This window comes from Idiotropiscis lumnitzeri, chromosome 1 (genome assembly GCF_059441095.1).
Source record: "Idiotropiscis lumnitzeri isolate Australia: NSW breed Sydney's pygmy pipehorse chromosome 1, RoL_Ilum_1.0, whole genome shotgun sequence".
In the NCBI taxonomy this organism is placed as follows: Eukaryota; Metazoa; Chordata; class Actinopteri; order Syngnathiformes; family Syngnathidae; genus Idiotropiscis; species Idiotropiscis lumnitzeri.
The window spans coordinates 40,451,747-40,467,722 of NC_142391.1; the positions used below are offsets into that span (position 1 = coordinate 40,451,747).

General features: G+C 40.5%; 1 protein-coding gene across 1 annotated transcript in view; it reads left to right on the plus strand.

Annotated features, from left to right (window-relative positions):
* The window catches only part of gnb1l (guanine nucleotide binding protein (G protein), beta polypeptide 1-like), a 28,318-nt gene extending 16,902 nt beyond the window's left edge, over window positions 1-11,416 (plus strand). The window contains exons 6-7 of the mRNA XM_088306488.1: window positions 4,427-4,642; window positions 11,076-11,416. Of these exons, the coding sequence (XP_088162614.1) occupies window positions 4,427-4,642; window positions 11,076-11,402 (543 nt within the window). The 3' untranslated portion in view covers window positions 11,403-11,416. The remainder of the gene's footprint in view (window positions 1-4,426; window positions 4,643-11,075) is intronic.
* The last annotated feature ends 4,560 nt before the right edge of the window (window positions 11,417-15,976 follow it).

Here is a 15,976-nt window from a genome sequence, read left to right on the forward strand (position 1 = left end):
CACACGTTGCTTAGACTTTGACCTGATGACTGAGAACATTTGCATCTCCATGTACACTTGCCAGGGTTCCCACGTGTCCTTGAAATCCTGGAAAATGATTTTTCCTTCTTCTGCTTCACTCTGCCTCAGTGAACGCAAACAAGTTTTCAGCTTCCTCCAATAGGCAACATTGAGCTGTAGCACTTTTCTGCTTTTATTTATTTATTTTTTTCCAAAGCAGCACCAAAACTGGTAACTTTCAGTTCAAGAGTGTTGATGCAGCGCTTCTTCTGTTGAGTGACAGAGAGCTGTAGTGAGTTTTGGCTGCGCACTCATGAACTATATCTCTGGTTTCAGTAGAGCTGCAGCGACCATGACGATGGCTTCGAGATAGCGATGTGGAGCAGGTAGACTTACTAGAACACTTTTCACTCAGTATTCCATACTTGCTCCATTTTCTGACTGCAGAATCAGAAAATATGTGAGTGAGAAAAACTTCATAAATTTTTTTAGCTCTACAAAATTACTACGTATTTGCACAGAGATTACCAAACGTATGAAACACTGCAATTTGACAATGTCATCGACCAGATTGTGTGAGGAGAAAGCTCGTCTACCATAGTTGTACTGATACTACTTATAACCTTTACTTTGTAATTGTTTACAGTGAAACCTCCAAAGTCAAATTCCTCGGCAGATATCTGGAGTTCAAAATCTCTTTCATAAAAGTAGTCGTACTAATACAATAGTGATCATCAAACATAAAATAACTATTTGTGGGATGACTCTATGAGCTACACAGGCATTACAAACATAGATAGGCAGCGTATGAATAAAGAGGTACAGAAAGAGAGGATCAGAACGGTGCACAACTAAGCAAAGACTTTGAATATGCCTGAATCAACCCTGAAGGAAGGTGGAAGACTGTTTGCCGAGATTTTGGTGGGTTGAAAGGGCACCACAGCCTTTGAAGACAATATTGCCTGACCATTTAATGCTTTTTAATTTTTCAAGCCGCTAATTCAGTGAAGCCATTACTGGAAAAATATATATTTTCCTCATTCTCGTCAGAACTGAGGCAGCAGCATTTTGGACTCGTTTTAAAAGTCTAGCGCAAAAGCAGACTGTTAACAGAATTATTAATGAATGTTAATCCTGCCTTAGAGGTCACAAAAACATGGACTAGTTTTTCAGCATGAGCGAGTGGCAAGGATTTATTTTTCACCTTATGCAAGTTTATGAAAAAATAATGTTCTTGGCATTGGTTGGGTGTGGGAGTTGACAGATACTTTTGGATCAAATGTAAGCCCAAGGTTCCTTCCTTGAGCCAAAGACAATATTCATTGTCATCCAATTTCTTTGCGAGTTCTGCCGTATGTCATTGATGCTCAGCATCGTAAATATTCTATATTTTAATGTATAAAATATCCATCTATCCATTCATTCTCCGTGCCGCTTGTCCTCACTAGTATTGTGGGTGTGCTGGACCCCATCCTAGCTGATTTTGGGTAAGAGGCAAACTCCACACTCAGCTGGTTGCCAGCCAAGCACAGTATATGAAATATAATAATGACCAATAGAACTGATATGAACTACTTCTATAAAAAAAAAATATATTTGTATATGCTATCACTAAATTCGTCTCTCCATGTTTGCTGTTAGCTTTAAAAGCATTGTAATATTGCTTGCTTTGTCAGTTCTGTTGTCTGAAACGTTGACCAATCACCACCAACATTCAAATGCACATTAATACTCTTGTCCACTTCAACCTGCGAAAACATAAAAGCATTCTGCACAACAGTTTGGAACTAGCCTGAGCTTACAGGAGCAAAAACAATGATCGTCTCCACAAAATCAAGCCACCGTGCCAGTCGCTTCTTCACTTACACAGGCTGAAGTGGACAAGAGCACGAATGCGCACATGAACCCCAGTGGGGACTGGTTGTAATTTTATGACATTTAGCTACGCAAAATTTTCTTAATTCTCAGGTGGCATTCGGTGGCCGGGCTGCTGACAGTAGCCACTGCAATGGTGTTAAAAGTAACAGACTGCTCAAGGCAGCAATTAGTTTTCGGCCGCTACGCAGACGAGTTTAGCAGAAAAAAAATAAGCTTCGCAGGCCATCAAAGGACCCGACCACATCTAGTACCAACACTGGGAGCCACCCGCCTCAACCGTCATACTGGCTGACCTCCCAGGGACACTTTGCGCTATGAATCTCATTCAAGTGAATGACAGCAAGGCATGCACGCATGATTTTTTTTTTTTATGACAAACTTCTATATTTTTTAAGAAATATGGGGACTCCCAGACTGTCTTCACTGGCTCCTTTACAGGAGTGGTTGTTTTGATCACTTAGGCTATGCACGCTTGTTCTCGCTGCTGGATACAAGAACAGGAGCGGATTCTCAAATGGACTACTCTATGTGTGCTAATATCGTACATTTTGGATGTAGTCCGATAAAATCCTAGACTGGTTATTGGGCTGATATCGGAATCCGATAACGTGTATTGGACACCCCTATCAATAAGCACTATTGTTGGAAAACAATGACAATGTTTACATGTAGTCAATATTCAGGTTACTGTCAATATTCCGATGACTAAAACATTGGAAATAACCTACATGATTGAACCGACTTGAATAACCTGATTTGAACAATAGCGCACGGGCATCGTGATGTAAATAGACGGAATTGTTGCTTTGCAAATATTCAGTTTTAAAAAGATGTAACCCAAGGGCCTTATTCGTGTTTTTGCACACATTTATATGTCCTTTAAAAACCCAAATCCTGCCAATAGTTTTGTTTTAAAAGGGATTATTAATTTTTATGTAAATGGAGTCAGCCAATGACATGTTGGAGAAGTCCAATGTAACTTGGTTTTGTGTCTCCCACCAGTCGCCATCCATCCATCTTTCCAGCTGTTGTCCACTGATGAATCTTCTCCCATAGCCTCAGCCCCATTCCAGCAGAGAGCCCTCGTGTAGAAAAGCCTGTGTAGGATATAATGAATTAGGTGTCTACCCAGGGTTCCCTGACCTCTGACCCATAACATCGTCAATCAAGGAGGTCCTACATTTAAGTGAAATAGTGGGCCCCAAGCCTGGAACGCTTAGCCCAGACCCTGGTGGCATGCAGGGGCCACTGATTTTCACTTGTTTTTATTTGTTTTCTTAATCCTTTAGTGTTCATCCTGGATGATGTGTTTGGAGGGAATACACGACTCTGTCTATAATTTGTTTAAAGCTTGAAGACGAGAAATATATTGTGTTAAGTGAGAGGAGGACTTGAAGATGGATGAAAATATCTTCGCTTTCTGCCACATATGGAAAAAATTTGCTTCTTTCCTTGTTGCTGATAATATAAAGGCCCATGTTTGTGCTGTGAAGTATAGTCATACAGTATGGATAATATGTTTTGATGTAAATGGGTGTTCTTTGTGAACCCTTTTTCTGTTACCTCACGCTGAAAATAATAGGTTGATAGTGAAACCCAAAATTGTACCTTCCTCCTTCTCTATCAATAAAATTCTCCTTACTTCCACTCCTTCATGTCCGCCCCCATAAAACAGATATGAAACTGAGCTTTTTATCAGCTCACCCGTATATTCTCTTTCACTGAAGTGATTTACAAGCTCTGTGCATTGGCAACTTTGCACTAGCTCTTTGCCTCTCTGATACACACACACACTCACGCACACACACACACAATTAAAGGAAGGGAGGATACACTGAGAGGTTATCACTGACTGTCCACTACAAAGGGACATCACTTCATCATCCTTTCAAGCTTTTCCTAGTATGTGTCTCGTTTGTGTTTCTGCTCATTCGGTGCTGCCAATTTTCTTCCAAATGTTGTGGAGATTAATTTACAATTTTGTGAATATTTCTTGTTGGCCATCAGTATAGGGAAATAGTGAACCAATATGATTGCTTCCATCATATTGATGTTTGTAATCTGATTAAATTTGGCTACAACAATTTTAATAAAGATTTCAGGACTTTGGGAATTGTTAGTTTAAGAGCAACACAGGAGACGCTTCACATAATATTTCCAAATGATTTTTTTTTTTGTGATAATTAAAATAAATTATTTCTAATTATTTGGCCAATAAACAAAATGCTTCAGGAAAAAAAAAACAATACTTTTGGGGGGAAAAAAATACATTTATTAGTCAGTACCACGCTGTGTGTCTCAGTAATATTTACGAGGAGTAAAGTGAGTGGTGGTGTAATGCAGTGATCTTAAGAGAGAACAGCAGCCTGATGAATGGCGCTCACAGCGACTCTCTGGGTGTCAGCAGAAGCTTCCAGAAAGATAACCTCTGCTCTGCTCAGCTTCCAGTATCGCATGGCAGTTGAGACCATTTTGGCAATGTGGTTCTTTTAAGACTGAATCTTGATGGACTTTCTCTCGCTCTGTTATCATTCTCTCTCACCTTTAGCCACAATCAGGTCCTGGACCCCTCTTGCTGGCCGGGTATGAGGATGGATCGCTGTTGTTATGGGACACAACCCAGAGATCCATATTGAGTCAAACCAAAGTCCACCTCGAGCCTGTCATGTGCCTGACCTTCGACCCAGAAAGGCTGAGGGGCATATCGGCTTCTTCGGATGATAAACTCTCCTCGTGGATTTTGGATGGACAGAATAACCTGCAGGTAAGTGATACAGTAATAATAATATTCCCTTAATAGAGATTAGTTCTCAAAAATGCAGAATGAGGTTACGGCAATGGAAGTTGATTACCATTGCTGAATGTTTGGGGTTGGAGAAAGAATTGATTGCTAAATGCATCTTGATGCTAAAGTCACAGATTCTTAATCCATTCATCTTTTATACCGATTATCCTCATTCGGGTGAGCTGGGGCCTCTCCTAGCTGACTTCAGGCGAGAGGGATACTCGCTCCCCTGACCCCAGACTGGTTGACAGGCACAGTTTATTCTGGATCTGTTATTACATTTCAGTGATTGGTTATTAAATAGTATAAAGAAAAAAAGTGGAACTTAAAATGCTTAGGGGGACTTTAGCTGTAAATCATCTGCTGGTTATGCAGTTTGTGTGAGGCCAGGGGCCAAGTGCCAGTTGGGACTGCAACCACCCAAATAAACTCACTAAAATAGTCACTCATTAGCCTCTGATAATATTATCAGCATGCTACCCAATCTAAAAACACAACAGGATAAAAAAAACATCAGTTTGCAATAATAAGAATAAGAACTTATATGGCACAGCACTCTGTTTTAAGTGTTTTGTTTTTGTGTTTGTTTGTTTTCAGCCAAAAATGTTTTGCGCTGACAGGTTCATTTTTTTTTTTTTGCAATGAACTTGAAAGTATGACCAAATTTCACGCATATGTATTCCTTATCCTCATCTGCCTTTGGATGAGGAGGAAGCTGCACGTCATATTTTCATACGCAAAATAAGTCAGTCGCTATAATGATTTGTCATGCTTGTGCATTAACGGCAGTGAGCTGCATGGGCCAACTCCGAAAGAAAAGTCGAACAAATAATACTTGGACATCAATGCTTTGTTTGGCTTTGTGGGGGCTTTTATTTTGACGCTATTATTTGTAGCGCATTGAGTTATCGGAATGCGTAGTTTGAACGATCGTTTTCTCTTTGACTGAAATTGCGAAGTTAAATAAATAATTAAGTACGGTCCGTGCAGTGTCATTGAGAATGCTGCCTTTCTATGCCTCTACCTTTTGTCTTCATTTTGCTCTCTCTTATGGAATTTGCATTCGCTATTGTAAACAATCACCAGAAACAAGTTCCCTTGTGTGTAACACGACTACACACACCAGCTCTTACATTTCCTTGCCTGGAGGTCTGCGTAAATATTCTTTTCATGGTGGACAGCACCTGTGTGCATGCCAAGAGTTATTTTTGCCTAAAACACTTACAATCTGGAATGCTTTGTTTTTTTTGTGAACTTCTGTGAATAGTGGCCAATGTGGACACACCCACTCGATTGAAAGGGTTGCCATATAATATAATATCTCCTGAAAAAAATACACTTTTAGGGTACATGTATATACTTTCACTCAGCCACACAAATTTTACACTAATGCAAGACCGAGGCAAACGCACAAAGATCATTAATTTTACGCAACAGTCAACACCTCAGAGACCTAGCCGCTCATGAGAAGCCGTATATTCTCTCGATTTCATGAGCAAAGGGGAATTCTTCCATTTTTAGAGCCAGCCTCCATGAATCAGAGCCGGTGAGGAACCTGGAGCTGATCGAATACCTTCCGATAGAGTGTAGGGTGTTTTTCTTTCCAGGGCTTTTCCCAAATGAATGTTTGCTTTATTTGCAAACACATTTTTCACCCTTCAAATATGTCGGCAAATATTCTATTGTGGATTTTATTTGCTATACAAAAGGAGAAAGAATGATTACTTTGTTTATTTTGCTTGAGCAACAAAATATTGATTCAGTCTGTAATCCAGGATGAAGATGACAGGAAAAAAGCACACGGCGAGCAAAAGCATCCACCAGGGGCTTTTAAATAACCTCTAAGTGCAGCTCAGTGTGAAGTCCAGACAGCAATGCTCAGTTCCTCCCACAGAAGTATTTTTGTGTGGCAGTAGTTGAAGGGTGGGCAGCGAGGGAACTGCTGGGTGGCGCAGCCGGGCCTCAGGTCCTGACGGACGACCCCCGAGAGGTAATAAAAATATCAAAACCTTGGAGGCCCCTTAACCAAACAAAAAACACATCTGCAGTAAAGGGAACAGTAGACTCAGTGGGAAGCTGCAATAAAGGTTGACGAGGCTGTAAGTGCCACAATATCTCACTCCCCATGAATTACTGCTTCAACGTGGCCGCTATTGTGGAGTTGGCTGGCAGGGCAGATCGATGTTCATAGTTGTGAAATGAAGGGAAAACTTAATGAGACAAAACGCAGCACAGTTGTGATTTAGTGAAGTAGAATGGTTTTTTTTTTAAGTAACCTTATCAAGGCCAGATAGAGACAGATATCTTCAGGAATTGAGGCTAATGTGATACACATGGCTCGCAACTGCCTTTATCTGCTGTATGACCTGGCCACTCCATGCTTGTAGTAATGAAGCATCATCTTCAGCTTTTTTTTTTCTCCCCCACATTTCCTGTGAGCTTACGTTTGTTGGACTATACTAGACAGGTGTGGGTTTCTGGATTTACCAGCCGTTAAGTTGCTATCGACATATATTAAGGCGGTCACTCAAACGCACTGACAGAGCAGTGAGAGGTTCCTCCTGGAGAGTGAAATAGAAAAAGGTTGCCGGCTAGACGCAGTCAACAGGAATCAACAGGGTAAGATTAGCAGTATAAATCAAGCATGACTGACAGCAAGCCTTCTCTTTGACACTTGACACTTCTCTGCACGCGGAAGCCCATACCCTAAATGTTAAAATATTCTGTTTCTGTATTGTTGTGTTTTCCTACCTTTATTGACCAAAAGCATATATTTCGCAGCACTTTACCAAACAAAAAGTATGTCTACTGCAATAATGATCATATTGTCTTAATTTCCTCCCAAATTTTCTTACTTACTAAATCTGGGCCTGTTTTACTGAAAATCAAAACACACAAGGAGATCTTCTATCATAACTTGATAATTTCCCACGGCACACCTGTTGTGATCTCTTGCAGCACATTGTTAGTTGGGAATCAAGAACTAGTGCCTTGTGTGCAGTTGAAGTTCATTTAACTGACAATGGATCGAGGGGGAAGGCCTGTCATAAAAATTACAGGTCTTCTGGCTGAGAACCCTCCTGTCTTTTTTCTGAATGGAGCTGCTCACCTGTTTGACACATCCTTCTCATGTCAGCCACAGCCAAGCTCTGACAGGCAAGGTGACAAAAGGCTGTAATCTCCTCCTTCGTGAGTGTGATCCAGGGCCAGGGTGTGTCAGAAATGCCTGTGAAAAGCCTTCCAGTCGATAGGCTCGAGTGAGCGAGCGATGATGGCATGTTTCAGTAGATCAGCACGATACGGCGAGACTGAAGCAAAGATGTGGAGCAAGGTTCGAGTGATGGTTGCCAACTGGATGCTCCTGAATGTTTCTTATCTCCATGAGAAGTTACAAAGACATGATTTGGTGTGAGTTTATGTTGGATGTGTTCGTGCTAAAGGAATGTCTCTGAGCCTGTCCGCTGAGCGGAACTGGTAGATCCGAGACAAGCGAGCAAGCCAACATTTCAGCTGCATGCAGAAATGCAATTACGAAGGGAGTGTTTATGACAATACTGAAGTCCAAAGCTCTCGATTTACCGGTCAAGTTATGTTCCTACCCTCACCTATGGTCACGAGCTGTGGGCCGTGATCGTGACCAAAAGATCTCGGATACAATCGGCCGTAATGAATTTCCTCCGCAGGGTGTCCAAGCTCTGCCTTAGAGATAGGGTGAGAAACCCCGCCATCCGGGAGGGACGCTGCTTCTCTGCGTTGAGAGGAGCCAGATGAGGTGGCTCGGGCATCTGATTAGGATGCCTCTTGGACGCCTCCGCGGTGAGGTGTTGCGGGCATGTCCCACCGTCAGGAAGCCCAGAGGAAGGCCCAGGACATGCTGGAGGGTCTATGGGAATGCCTGGGGATCCCTCCTTTAGAGCTGGAAGACGTGGCTGGGGAGAGGGAAGTCTGGGCTTTCCCTGCTGAAGCTGCTGCCACCGTGACCCGATAAGCGGTGGATAATGGATGGATAGATGAATCTTTAAAGTCTTTTTTTGTTATGCTGTTAAATTGGTGAGGAGAAATTAACGATTAAAAAACAAATCACTGAACCGAGTTGTAAATTACAGTACAATCTTCCATTCACCCCGAAAATGAAGCTTTTGACTCAATGTCCATTACTGCTTCATTAGAACTTACTGCATCTATTTGACTCTTTAATAAAACAAATGCCCTTTCCTGATGCAAATTTTGGGATGGAAAACAAACACAAACAGACACTTTAACCCATCATTATCAGGCCTCTAATTCAAACCAGATGGAGAGAGGTCGTGGCATACCAACTTCTTGAGGTAATAACAAAGCTCCAAACAATCTGTCACCCCAAAGTTTTCTCTGCATCAGTGTGCCTTGACTTGTTTGGTCTAAGCAGTCACACACCGACACTGTTGGTACCAGTGATGATGGCTTGATTAATATTATCAAAGAAAAATTTAAAAAAAATTTGAAATCACACTTGTGAGCAAAGCTGACTTTTTCTGATCAATGACATTCCTCTCTGCTCTCTTTCACTTGCATTCCTCTTTATCCACTTGGGCAGCGAGTACCTGGCTTATATCTTCCACATGCAGCATGTGTATAGTTACAGCCCGGAACAGGAGCAGATAAATTCGGCAACATATCTTTCTATGCAGGGCCATTAGTCTCCTTAGACACAAGCCATGAAGTCAATTTTACGCTGTCCAGTTGGATTTCAGCCTCCCCAAATCCAGATGTGAGCGCCGCATGGAGCGATCCAGCTGAGATCCGCAGCGAGCAGCAAGAGCACGTTTCTCTTCCCAGGAATGCCCACCTCCAAAAAGATTGGGATCATTCATTATAAGATGTCAACGTGGTGCCCCTTAGCGAGACTTCTTGAAACACTGCGGCTCATGGAGGAAAAGAGCTGTGGCTAATCTTTAGCAGGCTGACATTACAGGTCTCTTCGTGTACTGACCAGTCCTTTCAGTGCAAATATAATTCATCAGAGGCGCTTAAAGCAACAACTCGTCTGCAAACAGGCATTTCACCAAGAAGGCTTCTTTCTTGCTTGTTACAAGGGTAACTCAAACCCCGTCGTGCTTCCATTGTAGCACCCCCCCCCCCCAAACCAAATAGAGCGACGCAGAGAGATTTGGTCATGGCCCTCATGCCGTAATGTTTTACGTTTGATGATTGAGACTCAGGAGTTTACTGCCCACGACCAGTAGAAATGTGGACCTCTGTCAACAGAGCACCTGATAATCTCTTTGTCATTGTTTGTGTTGGTTTTTAGTTAGCTGAAGTGTTGGGCAAGTTACTACCAAAATGTAATATATGATTTATTACTTGCATGTGAAAGTAATACGTTCCTTTACAATATTACTGCCCTTGTAGAGTAACTCTGTTACTCAAGATTACGTTGCTTTTAAGTTACTTTTTTTTCAACTCTAGTATTAATTTATTTGATAATGATTTGGACACTTTCAAAGGAAAATGTAAAATTTTCTACCGTACTATTGCTGGTAAAATTGACTCGTAATGAAGATATTTAGCTATATATTGGATGAGGTATAATTGATAATTCTAACAGAGCAGATATTACATGACTCATTTAATGGCGCGTATTGTAGTTTGTCCGACTGGCGATGTCAAAGCATGACTCCAACGGCCACCACACGCCTTCAGACAATTTGTATTTTGATTGCGTACAGCCAATCAGAACGACCACTCTTTTATGTTCTGCAATTAATGGCTCAAAATTCATTAAAATCACATCACAACCAGTTCATGGTGTACCCTGCCAATATATATAATAATAATAATAATAATAATATTAATAATAATAATAATAAAAATGTAAACGTTAGTAATAGATTACATTTCTTTTATAATGCGTTACCCCAACACTGGTTAGCTGATAGGCAGTAATGAAATCATTACCTATTTAATATATTCATTTTATTGGATGTACTCTTAATCCATTTCTTTCCTTTTTGCTTGGCAGGACAAATAAAGTACCTTAGTACCTTAATAGTAATACCTTAATATTGGTAGTGACACAATGGCATGGCAAAATACCATGCCTGACTACTCTTTTCGGTGGGTAATAATTGCATCAGTTTTCACAGAAGTCTGAAAACAGTTTGTTTTTATGAAGTCAAAATTAAATTGAAATTAAAAACATAAAAGAGCTCATCCTCACCTCTATGACAAAGCAGTCCTTAAATATAACATTTGTTTTGGATGTAGATAAAGTGGTACAGATAATTGATGGATGGATAGATGATGAGAAAAAAATAATAATACTTGATGAGAACAAGCACACATTTTATTTCCAGTTTTCTCATATTGCTAACACTCTTTTTGGACTGAAAAGCCTTGTGATTAATTTACTTCCTTTCTATATTCTTTTTAGCTCCGAGACTGCGTGACTCTAACTAACCCTGGCGTTTCCCAGCTGAGTATTAGAGGCGATGGTAAACTGTTAGCATCAGCAGGCTGGGACCATCGGGTACGTATATTCGGCTTGAAGAAATTGCGACCTCTTGCAGTGTTGCAGTACCACACGGACATGGTGCTCAGTGTGGCATTCTCCGACCACAAGGACCCCAGGCAAAGACTTTTGGCTGCTGGATCCAAAGACCAACGTATCAGCCTCTGGTCAATATTCAATGAGGGAGCTGACACTGGCTTGGGACCCTCTGAATACAATACTAATGCTCAATGGAAGGGGGGAATATAGAAGAGGGCTTGGTGGGCACCATTTCGCCCGCATCGATCAAATGGGTAGCCTGCTGTAAAAACAGCTCACCAGTGATGGACATTGTGATTTCTGAGGCATGTGAAAGAAATGTAAACACTTGCAGATATTATAGCAATAAAGTGTTGCATATTGTCATTTAACTGTTTGCTATCTTATTAAATCATTGTTGGTACCGATCATTAACATGATACACCAATGGATATCATTGACTTTTTAATAAGAACATATAAGGTAGTTGAAAGTAATTTGAGAAGATTACTTTTTTCAGAAGTGTGTATCAAACTGGTAGCTCTTCACACTAACCACTACTACCCAAGAAGTAGCTGTCAGTTAAAAAAATGCTGGTGACCCTGCTCCGCCCTAGCCAATGTGAGGTCCTGGACGAAATTTTTTTGGGCGCCCTCCCTATATTGACCATTTACATGCGCTTCCAGAAGAAGTTTATTTTTTTTAACATTGCCTTTAATTTAAAAGATAACGTGTCACACAAATTCAACTATAAAATGGAACGTTTTCTTCGTTTCATGACTATTTCATTTCTGTCAATTTGACAGCAAGCTAAGTCAGCAGTTACCTCGCTTGGTCCTCTACAATCCAGCTGTGTGTGAATTCTGTCAGTCAGACTGAAGGCCAATTAGAAGCGTCAGCAGACAAAAGCTCATCCTCAGGCAAAGTATTTGGTGGGATTTCTAATGGAGGTATTTCTAATAAAGAGAGAATTGTATTGCCGTTAGTATCCATGTTATTCTCATTACTTTCGTGTTTACACAAGTAAAAAAAAAATGCACTAGGCACATGCACACCACCGACGCACGCACACACGCCTGAGGGGTCTTGTAAGGAACATGTGGTTGAGGAGGTACATAGCTCCGCATCAGACTCTAACTAACTTGGACGGGCACTCATAGAAGGCCCGAGATTGGTGCCCGACGCGAGATTGACCAATGAGAGTACGACTGGATTTATCCCTTGAGCTGACCGGCTGCAATCGCCAGTCTCATGCACGTTAATAAACAAACAGCTAATATCGTTATTCAAATGTGCCGTTCAGTTGAGGCAGCTGTGCTCAGAAGCCGTTAACGGACCACGTTCAGCCACCCGACAGGCATGGCTCGCTCAATACGACGAAACATTGGCAGATAAAATATTAAAGTATTTGTTCATGATTGTTCTTAAAACCGCTTACTTTAATGAGAATCCCGAATTACATTTCACCAAAGGGCCTTGATGATGTTATTGTGCAAGGCAAAAGCTAAACCACAATTACTTGCGGCGACAGTGCTTCTTCACTTCTTTTTTTTTTGTGGGAAGTCCAATATTCTGTCGTATTCGTCCGCTCCCAGGTTTGTAGATCATGTTCCTCGCACTACCTTTAGCTTGGTATTTCTTCTTCATTTAGCAGTTTTAAAGTTAAATTTGTTCTGTGGCAAGCATTTTGAAGGTTAGGGAACCATGATGCGGGGTCACAACAGCGTAATCGAGCCGCAAATCCAAAATAAAAAAATTACAAAATTATAATAATGATAGAAAGGCAAAACAAAATTGAGTGAAACAAAATACGGCATTATTTTTTCTAGACTTGTGTAAGGTAAATACATAATTTGTAAAATTAGATAAGTTTGTTTTCTGTTCAATTTTTAAATGAAAAAAGGGAGATAGCTTGTTCCTGTTCAATTGAGACAGCAACACTGCCTCCTAGTGGACGGAGGATGGATGGCCTTTCAACGTGCCATCATGGTCATATTCCAAGATTAGATCCTGTTCTGGTTGCAAAATTCTGACACACCCTCTTGAAATCACAATATAATTCACCAATTCATGCAAATCACTGGTAATCAGTCAAACGCGTTTTCCAAACTAGAGGAAACTATTCGGTTATGTTTACTAACATGACGTGATTTGCAACAGTGGACTTGGATATGAGTTGTACGGCGCACCTGAGCAGCTATGTAATCCTGCGTTGTTATTTTAGCCGGGCTTTGCTTAACAGAGACTTTGTGGCCATATTTGTCAAACAATCACAGCAGGCCTGCTCAGTATAGAGTTTTTGGTTTAGTATATCAGCTGTTATGGGTTTCAATCATCATTGCCTTTTCATAGCAGGCAATTTTTTTTTCAAGGAAATTGATCACAAAGAATTGATCAAAGATCGGCAAGTGTTGTTTTTTTTTTGTCCACGGTCTAATAACAGATAATGATTAAATAAGCCGTTTGGGACCTGATGTTTTTGCGCATCACACAAAGCAGACAACAGCCGTGGATGTTCTGCTTCATGAAGGATTTGGCTCCTAGGGATGCTCGTGATGTTCATCACGAGAGGCTCATCATGCTGTGCAGGAAAAAGAGCCAGAGCAACATAACCAGGCTGAAAATGGACTAGGTTGATAGACAAGCTGCCATGTTCTGCAGCATTACATTCCTTTTTTTTTTTTTAATTTACTATGAACCGTCGTGAGGATAAGCAGATCAGATTGAAGGATGATTTTGACCATCTTATCTGTGCACCATCTATTGTGATCACTTGTCTCAATCTACCTAAAAGAGTTTTTGACGAACTTACAACTGCCAGAGGGATGTTTATAAACAATTTGTGCAGTGGTATAACTGATAGATGTATTTCATATTTCCATTCAGCAAAATAAGGTAACTAAACTTCTTCTTTTGGATTTCATAACCTCAGCAAGTGTAAATCTGAAGGATATGTGACCCGCTCCACCCCAAACCTCGCTTGGTTTTCAGGATATGTTTTCCTTGTATACCCCGCAGAGGTCCGTCTATGCCTTTTGTCCCTGACCTCTCTGCTGACATCTCCTATTCATAATAGCTTCCTAGGGCTCATGTTGGCTTTGAACAAACACCAGCGGCGGCGTTGGCCAGCTTCCGTCCTTCTTCGGATAAATCAAATGTCGGGTCCATTGGCGCAGATGTTTTCTAAATGGAACAGACAGCAACCTGCTGGTCTGTCGGACTGGTGGCTGGTGGACATCGTAAATCACTTCATAATGGATCTTTTAGGAAGTCAATAAATGGACGGGGACTCCCGCTACTACAATAGACCCTGTGCTTCACTTATCACCCAATGTGTGTCTTCTTTGGCTCTGAGGGTCAAAGTTCAGCTTGACTTTGGGGTAGGACATACTCATTTGGGAGGTGTTGCGTTTATTTGGACCTGTTAATTTAGATTTCATAGCTAGATAGATAGCAGTTTGGATGTCCCTCAAAAAATGCTGCATTCCATTGTATTCTTGACCCATGTGCCATAATATATATAATGAGGACGAAGCTGACAGGTTTTTAAGTACCTACCCACATATTGTGGTGCCTGATAGAGCAGCAGATGTTCCACATGCAGATAAGTGTGACAGGATGCTTCAGGTTGCATTGTCATCCATCATCAATCTCCTCATATTTCAATGGCACATCAAGTCAGCAGGAACTCCAGATATCCCAGCTCTCTTTTGTAGTTCATATTTCCCTGACTGATTCATACTATGCAAAACTTGAAATAATCGAACTATAAATGGTGTTTATGTAAATGATTTCTTATCATATTTAATGTGCCTATATTTTTTTTTGGGGGGGGGGTTATTTTGTTTTGTTGTGTGTTAATTTGTTATTTTTGCTTTTAAAGAAGTTGAGTTTTTAAGAAGGCACACTCAGTTACACCTTAAACTGTTTTTCATTATCATTTACTTTTTTAATATTTTAGACTGCATTGGTATTTCAAGGTTATGAACGACACCCATTGAGATTGTTGATATTCATTTGCCAGTTATATTGTCTTGAGCTTGTTGAAGTGTTTATGCAACTGTTGTTCTTTAATTATAATTTAAAGGTTTTATAAACTGACACCTACCCAGCTGCATGTTGTATTTTCTGAATGCCTTTTATTTTGTTTTTAAACGTTTTTGGGGGGGGAACTTCTCTAAAATGTAATGCATTAAAATTCCACTGTTATTATTAGAATTAGTATCATTACCATTATCATCATTATTATTATTAGTGGGTTGAATATCAACGTCATGATGCAATTATTATAGTGAGGGACAAGAGCCAAAGTAAGGGTGCGCGTGAGCGTGCGTGTGAGAGTTTACGTCAGACTTTCATCCTAATTACACGCGTTTAGTGGGTTTTTTTTGTTTGTTTTTTTTTTTTTTAGAAACATGTAGCAAAATGTGATCGTTTGGGGGTATGGCGAACTGAATAATAGCATTTCAATTATGACATTTTATTTATATAACTATTAAAAATCAACTGAATAACTAGCCTTTTGTTGTTGTTGCTTGTTTGGAAAACAAATCAGACTACGCCAAATTATAGACTATACCAGGATTATTAAAAGAAAGGCACCCTGCTTTTTTTAGGTTGTAACTCGCGTTTGCAACATGATTTGCAAATATTTTGACAAATGTCAAAGAAAGCGATACCATGGCTCACTTAACTGTCAAGATGAAAAGACCTTTACGGTGCGTATCGAATTGTCACAGATTACGACATCCATTAGATGGTAGTTTACTTGCTAAATCCGTCTCCTGAAAGCCATCCATTGTCGC